The 13,845-nt window shown below is 35.9% G+C and overlaps 1 protein-coding gene across 1 annotated transcript in view; it reads right to left on the reverse strand.

Annotated features, from left to right (window-relative positions):
* The window catches only part of TRDN (triadin), an 82,213-nt gene that overhangs the window by 41,591 nt on the left and 26,777 nt on the right, over nt 1–13,845 (reverse strand). Inside the window, exon 2 of the mRNA XM_006089229.3 lies at nt 5,243–5,452. Coding sequence (XP_006089291.1) covers nt 5,243–5,452 — 210 coding nt within the window. The remainder of the gene's footprint in view (nt 1–5,242; nt 5,453–13,845) is intronic.

The raw sequence follows: 13,845 nt of genomic DNA on the forward strand, positions 1-13,845 counted from the left end.
GTTAAAGGGACCCCAGCCCAAAATTAAGAAGGGTAGAAGAAACAGATATTCTTCCTTTCCTACACCAATGTGCTCCTTGCTGACTTCCGACCCAGCCCAGACACATTGCAAATGCCTTCAAAGGAAATATAATAAGTCCCCTATTCTGCATCACTCATAGTGATTCTACTTTGAGCAAACTCTGACAGATATACCACAGTGTTGGTTGAATACACTTTGGACATTATACTTATTAAAAAATGAAGGGTGGGTAAAATCTGTTTTCTAGTATCTGTTTTGGTGTCCTATAATTTGTCTTATTTGATTACGAGAATCGAAGTCACAAATTTTGCAAACCAGAAAGCAAGGTGCTATCTGCATTTCATGGACAAGGAAATGCAAGTCCCTAGTCATGTTATCCTGTAGGTTTTAGGGCTGTAGAGTGAACCCAAGATTTCTGAAAGAAGCACTTAAACGCCAATACCATAAATGCCTCAGAAGCAAATTATGTACAGGTAAGTCAGATCAAATTCAGAAAAGAAGGGATTGTGAAGGTTTTTCAGAGGAGAATCATTCTTCTCAATCCAGAACAGTACTTAGGAAAAATATTTTTATTTCCCTATGATCAGTTTTTCATGTCTTCAAAGCCTTTACCTACCTTTCTAAAGTGCCAGAGAGTCATTTAGAGCTCAAGGTCAGCTGCCTTTACTGTTTGGCCTTCAGAGGTATTTCCAGTGTGCTTCCTTCTACCACTAGCCTTGCTTTTTAATCATTTGCAAAACACATTTCAAAGATTGTCATATAGAACAAAAGATTCACCATCATAAGAATATTAATCCCTATTAAATGTTTGAAATGTATCAATTAAAATAATATCCAAAGCATAAGAGTAACTTTTACATTTTGAAACTCTTGAAGCAAATGATTTTTTTCTGTGAAGAATCAACATAAAAAAGGCAGGTTTGAACTTGCTAAATAGAGCAAAGAAGATTAGAATTATAATCTGAATGGATGTGTCCCATCCAACCAACCAAAGATTAATATGAGTTTTTTTGTACTACAATTATACAAATTCTTTGAGCTTATATTCTTTGGGTTCCAGAAATTGATCATTCAAATTTCAATTATCTAAGACTATTTGAACTTCGTATTTGAAGAATTTATACATTTCCCCTATAAAATTTCAGCTTTGTAAATTTTTTTTTCATTACAAATCCATTGGTGAATATTTACCTTCCTAGATGTGGCCTCATGAGTCATCTTACCACATCACCTTTCTGTTTGAACCTATCATAATTATAATATCTCTTTGTCAACGAGAGTATTGGATGGCGTACCATATATGAAAGCATTTCTCTCAAGGTGTATAAATTAGCAAAGTTAATTTCTGGAGGTGAAATATGTGGTAGCCAGCCTCCCAAATGGCCCCCAATTATCCTTGCGTGCTGGTAGTTATACCCTTGCACAGTCTCTTCAAACATTAATTGTGTAAACAACAGGATTTTGCAGGGGGGGGGGGAAGTGTGTGATTTCTAAGCTTAGGGCCTAAGAGGCATTGTGGTGTCTACCTTGCTCTCTATTGAATCATTCATTCTGGAGGAAGCAGCTGCCATGTTGTGAGGACAAACCAGCATTAATGGGCAGCCATGTGGGACATCTTGCCAATGGCTCTAAAACCCCAGAAATCATTCAGCCCTGGCAAATATCTTCACTGAAACCTCAAGGCATACCCTAAGCCAGAACCACCCTACTAAGCCATTCCCAAATTCCTGAACCCCAGAAAGAGTGTAAAATAAAATAAAAAAGTTATTGTTTTTTTATACCACTTACTTTTGAGGTAATTTATCATGTAACAATAGATAACATTACAAAACATAACAACTAGCATTTCATCTTATAAGCATTTTACTATGTTTACAATCTAATTTTATTAAACTTATTAATTTTTAAAGTTGTTCAAAACTGTCTGGCTGAAATGAAATTTTTATGGTAGATTGTTTCTTCATAATATAAAAAGTTGTTTCAAAATCCAAATGTCAGTATCATTCATTCCTTTAAGCAACATGTAGCAGAACACCTACTGTGTGACGGGCACTAATATACAGAGATATATAAGAAGGTCTCTTCCTTGGATAAGTTTACGTTTCTAAATGAGATAGGTAAGTGAACAGATCCCTATAATACAATGCGTTAACTGATTTAATACAGGTGCCCATAAGGTATGAAGGAAAGAAAGCACGGTACGGAGGATTCTTCTTAGGATGTCTGAGAATGTTTCACAAAAAAAGGGTGAATAGAATTTTTCTAGATAGAACAGTGATGGAGAACCTATGACACCTCTGACACGCGAACTCATATTTTGGTTGATTTTTCTTTGTTAAATGGCATTTAAATATATAAAATAAATATCAAAAATATACATCTTTGTTTTACTATGGTTGAAATATCAAAAAATTTCTATATGTGACACGGCACCAGAGTTAAGTTAGGGTTTTTCAAAATGCTGACACACCAAGCTCAAAAGGTTCGCCAACACTGATCTAGAAGATTGAGGAATGAGTCTCTACTAGAGATATTCATATTTATACAGTGTTTGTGATAAACTAGGTTTTGTTCTTTAAATATATTCACTTATAAACTTCTCTTAATGTTTTTACATAGGTACTATTATAATCCCTGCTTCATAGGTGATGAAACTGAGACAGGGAGCGGCTAAGTGACTTTTCCAATAACCCGCAGCTAGAAAGTGGTAAGGTCTGGATTTAATACCAGGGAAATCCAACACCAGGGTTCACATTCTTAACTGTTCTAATACACTCTCGGCTGTCTCGGCGGGGCTGGGAGAGAGGAACAGTATAAACAGAGGCATTGAGCAATGAGAGGACGTTTGTCTAGAGAAAGTAGTGATATGACTGGAAAACAAGTACATGAGCTGAATTACAGGAAGAAAATGAAGAACTAAGCCAAGGACTTAAATATCCTGTCAAGGAACTTGCACTTAGGCAATAAGAAATAGTTGATGAAACTTATGTGTTATGCAGATGCCTGTGGGTCAATGTTAAAGGGGAGAGACTGGATGAGGGAGACAAGAAACTGCCTAACACCCTGAAAAGAACCAAGGTGTGAAGTGTAGTAAAGGAGAAGGGAGCCAATGTATGAGACACGGAGTAGCCGCCATGGAGCATGGTGACTAATCGGATGCCAAGCAGATTTAAGAGATGATGTGCAGGTTTCTTTTTATAGGGAATGGATAGTTGGTTAGGTCATTAATAAATATAGAAAGCTGGAGGGGGAGACCTCACATAGGAGATGTGCTTAACAAACACTTCTTAAAAGAAGAAATGAAGTCGTAGTAATATAGAGGCTATTTTTTCCCTCTCATATGAAATGCCAATCACATAGGCATTATCCATAGCACCAATTACAGTGGTCCAAGGGACTTCTACTGTGTCTTTTCACTTAAGTAATCTAACCTGGAAGACTAATAGGTAGCTGCTCATTCTATGTAATTAAGAACAAATTTCATTCAACAGAAATTTCTGTAATACACTTTTAAATTATTAACTTTACAAATATTAGGTTCACACGCAGTTCTTAACATGTATTATATGCATTAAAGAACTATATTTTATTATCATATTTGGTTCTAAAATTTAAATGAATGAAAGTTTAAGAAAGGAAATAAAAGATGAAATGTCACAGTCAATATAGGCTCAAAATCTTCTAGAGTAATGTAATTAATTGTTTTTCATTTAAAATTCTAGGTCATAATTTTATATTATGGGCAGTTCCAGTGTATATTCTTTTAAGAGTTTACATTTCACAATATAACAAAATTACAGCAGAGGTTTATGGCTCTGGGTGAGTAGCGTTCTTTGCTTAGGTTGATACCATGGACATATCTCTAGCTGTTAGATGATGCTCGCTTAGCCCAGCTCCCAGTGGTGCAGGTGGGCAGGGTCATCTCAGTCACACCTCCATGTCAATAAACCCAAATGACAGAATTTTACAACTTTGCAAATGCATATTTGTATTTCTTTTAACAGCCATTTTCTGGCACATACAGTAAATTCTTGATAATTAATTGTTTAATGCGTAAAAGACTATAATAAAAAATAGAGGGTCTTTGAGTATATAGAAGGCAACTTATAGAAATTATAGCTTCTGGGTCCTACTGATTCATGTACTACTGAGGAAGGAAAATGGGGGTGCTCTAATAGATTAATGAAATGTTTTTTCCTTGTGGTAAAAAGTGATAAGCAAAAACTCATTCATCTACTTATTTATTATTTATCGAATGCCTGAGTAATTCCTTCATCAAGGAATGCACAGTCAATATGGTGTATCAATGAGAAAATAAAAAAATATAATTTTAAAAATATAAAAAGACTTTGAACAAAGAGATGAATGATATACTCAGAGATTGAATTGTCATAATGAAAATCTATCTTCACTTGTGTTTTTCCTATTTTACTGCAAAAACACATGGACATTCAAGATATAATATCTCATTACAAGTCATTCTGGGAAAACCCTTTTAACACTTTATTTTCAAGAACTCAAAATAGGCTGTTTTGATGGGAGGAGCAAAAAATATGTCTGACAGGGAAGCTTGAAGCCACATGGTGTGGGGGGTGGTTAAAAATACTTTACACTCTTCTCCATCTGTCCAAAAGCTTTTCATTTTCACCAAGCTGTTGTGGTTCAGTGGTCGACCCATGAGCCAAGAGGTCCGTAGTTTGATTCCTGCTCAGGGTATATGCCCAGGGTGTGGGCTCGATCCCCAGTGAGGGGGGTGGTGCAGGAGGCACCCAATTGATGTTTCTCTCCCATAGATGTTACTATCTCTCTATTCCTCTCCCTTCTTCTCTCTCTAAAATCAACAAAAGCTCTTCATTTTGTTTTATATTACCTGCTGTAAAATCCACAAATCACCTTTTATTAATGGTCGATAAAGTTCCAGTTCCAAAACTAAGTACACCTAACCTTTTTAATCATTATCTTCATGAAATTGTAACATTCAGCCTTTGTTCAGCTCTACAAATAAGAAAATCTACTTCATTTGAAATCAATGAGTACACCAGTCAAAGAAGGAGAATAGAAGGGAAAAAAGAACAAAGAAAGAAACGAGACTTTGGTGAGCTAAAAGCACATTTGTGGGGTGCTTTATTTACCACATTAAGATGGGGTGAAGAGAAACAAAGCCAGAATTGGGGAGAACATTGTTTCTATTCATTAAAAAGCCAAATTTCATGGATCTTACCTGAAAAGTTTTTGTAATCCACTAAATCAAACATCACAACAGCAACAGCTGACCACGTGACGATCAGAGCAATGACGAGAAGCCAGGCCGCGGGGGAGCTGAATGTGGTCACTATGTCTTCTGTGACTGTCCTCTTCAGTACTTTCCCAGGGGACTTGGGCACAGATCCATTCTTGCTGTCGATAACAGTGGTAGTGGTGGATGCATTTCCTAACCAAACATTCCGAAGGGAGAATTACAACTTAGAAATTCACAGCAAATGTTAATGACACAAAACAACAACACAGGTTATGCAACTATATATAAGTGGCTTATACCATTTTCTCTAGTAGAACACACCTCTTTAGTGGCAGGACCGTACCTCACTGCCCAGTGCCACAACACCTCTTCCTCAGCATTCACCTTCCTGCCTGAAACCCATATGCCCTTAGAATCAGCATGCCTTGTCTCCCAAGCTCCATAAATGCTGCCATCAAGGTCACAAACCTTACCATCATCTTGAATTCATTTTTGCTTTTTTCTTACCACCTCCAAAACCACTACATCATGGGCAATGGGCTTTTTTTGGTCAAGCTGCTTTTTAAAAACTTTTTTCTTTATTTAGCTCCTCTGCCAGTTCTGAATGCAAGCAAAAGAATCTCCTCTGGGAAAGAAAGAAAATCAGTAATAAAATAGTGTAAATGGATGAAAGTCCTTCTAGACATCCTGGTTTAACTGCATACCTGACCCTTTTATTGAGGCCATTTTTATTTGTGAAGGGGCACAGACGATCTAAGAGAACAATGTGAGAAAATCTTAAATATAGTAACTTTTTTATTCCTGCTTTCAAGAGTCTACATGTTCGTGAGAGGAAATTTAAAAATATAAAAAATAGATAAATAGGTAAATAAATAGGCAATCCTTTATAAATCTCCCCAACCAGGAACAAGATATACAACTATTTTTAGATAAAATGGTAAATCTGAGCCCATGTTTTTAAAAGATTAAAAAAGCTGATGTGGAACATCAGTGTTAAAATTATTTAATTAAGATTTTAAAATGACTTCAGGTAAAAATTTGCAATTGTGACAATGAAACTCCTTTCTTTTCTGAAAAACTACGTGAATATATATCCCAAGTTCATGAACTCAATTTGGTTGAAATGACAGCAGGATGGAAAAATACCTTTGAAAACAGAATTCACAGACTGTACTTGAGATGGTGCTCCAAGAAGGAAAAATTAGAAAGAACTCATATCATATCCTCTCATTGATTTTTGTGCCAAATTCCCATCACTTCTAATGGCAGTTCTGAAAATGGATGAATGATAGGAGTGCTTTGAAATGTGATTTAAGACCCAAGTGGGGCTGCAAGTGAATCAAACCTTTGGAATAGTGATTTGCAAGAGAATAAGTGAATTATAAGTGTTTAAAAGAGCCCACCTGAAATTTGATATGTTGCTAACTAATCTTCAGTTTTTTAACTTCTGGAAGGCTTCCTACTACCGCTATATGAAGAACACTGGGAGAACTGCTTTAGCACTTCAGATTCACTTCAGTGTACTGTGTATTGAGAGTATTTCTGCAGACAATATGATGACATCTGCTTGGTATCTTGAAACTGAAAGAATAGATTTACTGAGATTTGATAGAAATTAGCTGAATCCTTGTCACATTTTTAAAAGTCAGAAAAAAATATATATATATACATATGTATATGAATTTCAAATTTTATTTTACCTTATAATCCTGCCAAAACAATTGTTACAATATTTTAAATAGAAGAAAATAATACGGTAATTTTTTTAAATTGCTTCTCTAGAAGATGTTTGTTTGTTTTTAATATATTTTATTGATTTTTTACAGAGAGGATGGGAGAGGGATAGAGAGTTAGAAACATCAATGAGAGAGAAACATCGATCAGCCGCCTCCTGCACACCCCCCATTGGGGATGTGCCCGCAACCAAGGTACATGCCCTTGACGGGAATTGAACCTGGGACCTTTCAGTCTGCAGGCCAACGCTCTATCCACTGAGCCAAACCAGTCAGGGCTGATTTTTGATTTTTTATATCTTCTTTGTCTTCACATCCTCATAATTTCTACTTAGGACTTAATGAAGACTCAAAGGTGACAAAAGTATATTTTGAGTGTCAAATGCAACACCACAAGCACTGTGAAAGTTATCTTGCTTAAAGAAAATATGTGTTTCCTTTGTTATGAAAACACACGAAGTGCACTTTTCATGTTCCATTCAAATTTACTACAGAAGCCACAGAGCCAAGAGGAATAAAATCGAGGAGAAATAAATTGCCTTCTCTGACAGCTGGTCAAGATAAATGCAAAGAACAGTGTGCAATCTGAGATGACTTAATATTTGAGAAGCCCTTTGAAGATGACAAGAGCTAGTTATAGATTTGGAGGAAAAAAAACAACGGGAGGCAAATACTACTGAGCAATTGGACATGGACCTCGCTTCTTGAAAGTTGTTGTCTCAGAACAGGAGTAAAGCAGCTAGGATATGCAACAGTACTTTCCACCCTTGCTTTTCAATTCCATTGCTTTGCATTTCATACAAATAATTTTGATTGCCAGGAAGCCAGAATCAGCTTCAAAAGAAGTGGGGATCTGGCTGCAAGGCCTTGTGACTCCATCCATAAAGTAAAGTGGGCGGCTCGCGCAGTGGTTCCAAAGACCAGCCTCACAGTCACCTTATGCCTGGAAAAATAAATCATACGCCTCCTGGAAGAGGTCACTTAACCTCATCATGCCTTATTAATCAGAGGAGGAACTGCCAAGTGCATTTGCCCATTACTATTCCTATGGGATACTGGCAATACAACCTCTTCCAGGATGTTCAAGGAGAACACTTATGTTCTAGAATGGCATAAATAAAGTACTCTATCCTCATTACACAAAAGCATTAATTCTGAAGTGTGTATATCACCAGGTGATGTGGTTTGTGGAATACTCAACCAGTATATTTTTTCTCCAAGAATTAGAGAACAAAGGAGAGTATCATGATATAAAAATATATTGTATTCCAAAATTGTGTTAAGAATCTAATTCCAATTATAAGTAAGAATAATATTTGATATATTTTTTAAGTATGCCATAAAAGTGCATGTAAAATAAAAATGTTGGAGAAACTATTTCATATATCTTTTGATAAATGTAGTTGAAAAGTAAAAAAATCAATCTTTTAACTTACATATTTTATCATCCTAGTTTGTGTAGAATGTGTACTCATCACATACATATATCTGTTACAATTAAATTATTTTTTCTACAAGTATATATAAACTAAATGAAAACAGATTTTGAGAAGCAAGAAATACCATAGTAATTTATAAAAATAAATAATCCTACATATTCTATTAGATAAATAGATAGATAGATGATAGATAGATAGATAGATAGATAGAATGTGAAAATAACCTAATTTTTAGAAAAATCCTGATTCTAGGCACATAAAAACAAAAAATCACAAAAACACTACTCACTTTCAAGGTAAAAAGTGCTTTGTCTCAAACCAGAAACTGGTCTCCTGTCAATTTTAATAAAAGCTCTAAATTGTCACCTTTTCTTCCAGATTCTGTGGGATGTGATCATTGTAATATTTCATAGAATGATTTGGCCACCTAATCCACCTGCTGAGGTGAAGAGTTATACAGTTATTTTGTACACTAGAGGCCCAGTGCACGAATTTGTGTACGGGTGGGGTCCAGCCGGCCCTCCTCGATGGGGGCCCATTGGGCTGGGCTGGAGGGTGGGGGAGGGGCTTCAGGCAGTTGGCCGGCCAGCCCCACCCCCAATCAGGGTGTTGGGGGCCGATCGGGGGCTTTGCTGGGGAGGCCGGATCAGTGCGTGTCATAGCCACCAGTCGTTCCAGTCATTCTGGTCATTCTGCCATTCTGGTCACTGGGCTTATATAGAGAGAGAGATTATTTAGCACTCCTTTCTGTCCACCCACTCCCTGCACTCTTCCAGCATGTGATGTGATTATTTTTTTCTAGTGGTGAGACTAGAAAATGAAAACACTGCCCTAACCTCCAGTCACAGGAATGAGTGTTTAAGCCCGATCACTCACATCACTCCCTCTTGCCTATGACAGTGAAGCGCAGGGAAATCAGAGACCACCACCTTTTTGTGGAAGTATTGGGGGACATTCTCTTTCTACAAGGGTTGCTAAACTGGTGGGGTCCTCCAGTGGCCCCCTAGCCCACCAGCTGGACAGTGTGCTGCAGCACAGAAAGTGGCAGGGTCCAGATACCACTGGGTAGGTTCATGCAGCCAGCTGTGTTTAGTCAAGTTTATCTCTGGACTTTCCAATTAAATGAGAGTATATCAACTGCTTTGATTTGGCTGTACTTGCATTACCAGCCATCACAAGTTCTGAGTGACCCTCTTGCTCCTGCACGAAAGAAAAATAATTATTTTACTTCATCTGTGGTATCATAAGGAGTGATCAGCCAGAATGATTAAAATATACAGCTTCTTTTAAAAAATATTTTCATTTTAGAAAGAAAATATCAAATCTCACTCTTGTTTCTTTAGTGGCTGCATTGACATGGTTCTAAATGAAAGATGTTTGGGGTATGCAAGGTGAGCTGCCGGCATTGAAGTGCTCTTACGAGGAAGAACTTACTCTTGCTCTGGGTGAATGAGAGGCAGCACCTCCCTCCCTGGGCAGTGGTGCTGCACTGCGACCTGCTAGCCCACTCTCCAATAGTCCTCGCTGCAAAGTAATGGATGTCCTTTCTTGTATTCGTTACTGTAAGCCCAGTTTTCCTGACTTTTTGAACTCATTTTCCACTTAGTAGTTATTCCCCATTCAAATACCAGTTTTCCTACAAATAGAAAATGAATTTAAAGGTCAAAAGCAATTATGAGTGCATACTGGAGGACACTAGAATTAATTTTTGAAACAAAATGCATTGAACTTCTAATGTATTACAAGTAAAATGAACTGATTTACGAATCTAAAGTGGGCACGTATTTCTAATGATTTTTTCTCTATTAAAAAGATAGTTTTATTAAAACTCCACTGTTAAAATTCAACTCCTCTTTCAAGAATCACCTCAAATGTCAACTCCATAATGCTATTTCCTTGATCTTTTATTTTTTTATTTTTGATAATTCTTTATTGTTGAAAGTATTATATATGTCCACTTTTTTGCCCTATTGACCCCCTCCCTCCCCACCCCACCCTACTGTCTGTGTCCATGGGCTACACATATATGCATACAAGGTCTTTGGTTATTACCTCCCACTCACCCGCCCTCCCCGCCTTCCCTGTTAGATATCTTTTTAAATGAACACTATTGTTCTTACCCGTAACATTTTTTGATAATACAATGGTACAGACAAAATGGTTCTGACTTTCATGTAGCCCTTTGTTTGGTTTTCAATAATGTTCCATGTTGGAAGCAAGTCATCTATTCTTTGATAGCACTTAGCAAAATAAACACTTATTTTACACACTGAAGCCAAAGAAACACTTATTATAGTGTGAAAAATTCGTAAGTTTTGTTAAAAGAAATCATCTTAAAAAAAAGTGTTGTGTTGAATAACCTCAATATTTCTGCAGATAGAAGGGTGTACCTAGTAACATTTAACCAGAGAGAAAAATGAAATGTAAAACAAAATATATTTTTATGACATGAGAAAATGTTGAGATAAGAGCTATGTTATTGATGTAAAAGCTTATCTGTCCTAGTACATCTCATAAGTATTGGGAAGTTTAACCGGTCAAAATAATTAAGGCCACAACAGAGTAGGGTAGAGAAAAAGATATGCAATCTCTTTGACTGAAAAAAGCATATATTTACTAAATAATGTCAATAATTTAGCTGAGGCATTTATTTCTAATGAAACAATTAGAAATAGCATCGCAGATGTTATTAAGGTTGCTTAATCTCTAAAGGTTGAAAAAAATCTCCGACTGGGAGAGGTTTCTACAACCAGATTAGGCTGAGTAAATGTATAGATGCAGAAGAGTGCTGACAATAAACTTACAAATGTGTGATGGTGCATTGTCTTAGATGGACCTGCCATAACAATATACCACAGGCCAGGGGTCTGAAATGACAGAAATTTATTTCTTCATAATTCTGGAGGCTGGAAGTCTCACATCAGAGTGCCAGCATGCTGGATTCTGGTCGGACTCTCTGACTTGCAGATGGTTACCTTCTCATTGTGTCCTCACATGACAGAGAGAAAGAGAGCTAGCAAGCTTCCTGCCATCTCCGTTTACAAGGGAACTGATCCTATCATGAAGGCTCTACCCTCATGACCTCATTTAAACTTAATTATCTCCCAAAGTCCCTATATCACAAGTACTATCACAATTGGAATTAGGGTTTTAACATATGAAATTGGGAGGACCTAGTTCAATTCATAGAATGCATATTTATATTTGATTATTTTAAAGGGGCTCAAAATAATATTCATGTATTAAGCTAAAAAACCACAACTATGTTAATAGAGTTATAGCTTTCATGTTAAAAAATAAGTGTAAACCATGACCATGGTCCCTTTTCAGTATATATAGTTTAGGGATGGAAATTAATCAAGAGACACATGAGCTGACTCTTTTGTGACAATGATTTTGACAGATTCAATTTTTTTTTCAAGGAAAATAATCCATGCTCACTGCATGAACCCAGGAAGACTCATGCAAGAAAATAAGCCACTTTAGGGTCTGATTTTTACGACATTGAAGTTTGGGGATGGAATCTACAGAAAATCTCTCAATGTCTGTGAAGATTCAGATTCAGGCAAATAGAAGTTAGATTCTGCTTCCCAGCAATTATAATACATATAGGACAGACATAAGATTCATGAACTATTTTTAGTATCTTTGAAAATTACTTTTTTAGTATTTTTTGTATGGATTGATACATTTTTGTCCTGGACCAAATATGCATACATGAAATCCTTCACCAAGCCCCAGTGGTCCTCCTACTAAATTGCCCCATTGACATTGATTCACAAACCCACTGAAATAGAAAAGAGTAATGACATGTTATTTCTTTTGGGGGAAAAATACTAAACTGATTACTTCAATATCATTAGATTTCCATGATTTGTTGATTCTAATGGTAGTTTTCACTTTCTTCCTTAAGAATTAATCATCTCCTGCTACTTTACCCCACATGGAGTCATAATCCTACTGTGGTGGTGTCAATATAGTTTCTACTTTATTTTCATTAAGAAAGCATGACAGTCCACCCCCCAAAAAACACATACAACATATTCGTATTTTTTCATGTAAATGTATTCAGCAATAATAAGGACTTCATGTAAAGCATCTGATTAAATTTCTACTCATAAAAGGATGGGTTTCTCACATTGCCATCAGCTACTTCCAGGAAATTTAAGAAAATGCAGGAACTAAGACTACTTTTTTATTTTAATTTGCTCTCTGGATAACTATTTGGGCAAATGTTGTAGGAATCAACATAGTTTTTTAAATATGCTTAAGTATACAGAAAACTAGCCCTGCATTTTCTATTTATAAGGAAATTTCCACTCATTTATTGGGAAAGCTGTGGTAATTCAAATATTTAATATTTTTCATATGGACATGGACATGAACAAGGAAGTTGAGAGTGCCTAACTATAAAGGAGCAACATGACTAATTTTATTGACTACTCCAGGGGCTTTTGAAATAAAATTACAATGAAATATCCTATTTTTGTGCATCTTTAATTATTAGTAATATGAATTGACACTTTATCTAGTTACTCCAGAATTAATGCTATTGTCATCACTGGATTGAAACAGATCCATTAATTTTTTATATCTAATAAAGTAAAATATTTAAGCATTTTAGTAAGGAAAAATATGTATTCAGAATTGGGAACCATTGTAATAGGATATTGTTATATTTTTTTAACTTGAACCAACCTAAATCTTCCTTAAGCTATTTGTTTTTTAACAGATCAGAATAGTGTAGCACAAAGCTTCATCTTTCCAAATTGAGTTCACATATCCCAGGAAGAGAATACACACATTGCATGAAGAAAATGCAGCCTAAAAATGTAGGGAGAGAGATAAGATTTCCTGTGGGTTTTTTAAAAAAAACATGTATCCTATAAGGGGAAAGGGCAGCTTCCTGTGCCTTTTAAAGGACTTTTAAATGAGCATGAAGCTCTTTTATGCATTTCTGAAAAGAACTTTATGGTATCCATGCCCATATTTAAAAAATGCAAGCAATTAGGTAAACACAAATAATACTTTATACAAATCTTTCTTTCAAAGGAGCTCAGAGAGTTTTAGAAACAGCTGAGAAAGCAGCAGACATCAATAGAGCCAGGGAGTATTCTATTCCTCTTTGATATAAAATGAGGAGTTAAAGAGAACAGTTTTCTGAAGTCTACTCATTATGAGAGTTTTCAAAGAATTGTATATTGCTTAGTCGCTAACATTTTCATTCTCTGAATTGTTTATCTAAATAAACCTAAAGTTGGCCTTAAATTTTATGTGAGAAAGATGCCACTCATTGGCAACTAATAAAAGGCTTTTTCTCTGGGCAATTACAGTTCTGATACAGAACATTTTTTAAAAAGCAAAGATATAAAGAAAAAAGATATGAGGAGCGAACTTTTCTCATCTAGCCCCT

This window comes from Myotis lucifugus, unplaced genomic scaffold (genome assembly GCF_000147115.1).
Source record: "Myotis lucifugus unplaced genomic scaffold, Myoluc2.0 scaffold_57, whole genome shotgun sequence".
Classification (NCBI taxonomy): domain Eukaryota; kingdom Metazoa; phylum Chordata; class Mammalia; order Chiroptera; family Vespertilionidae; genus Myotis; species Myotis lucifugus.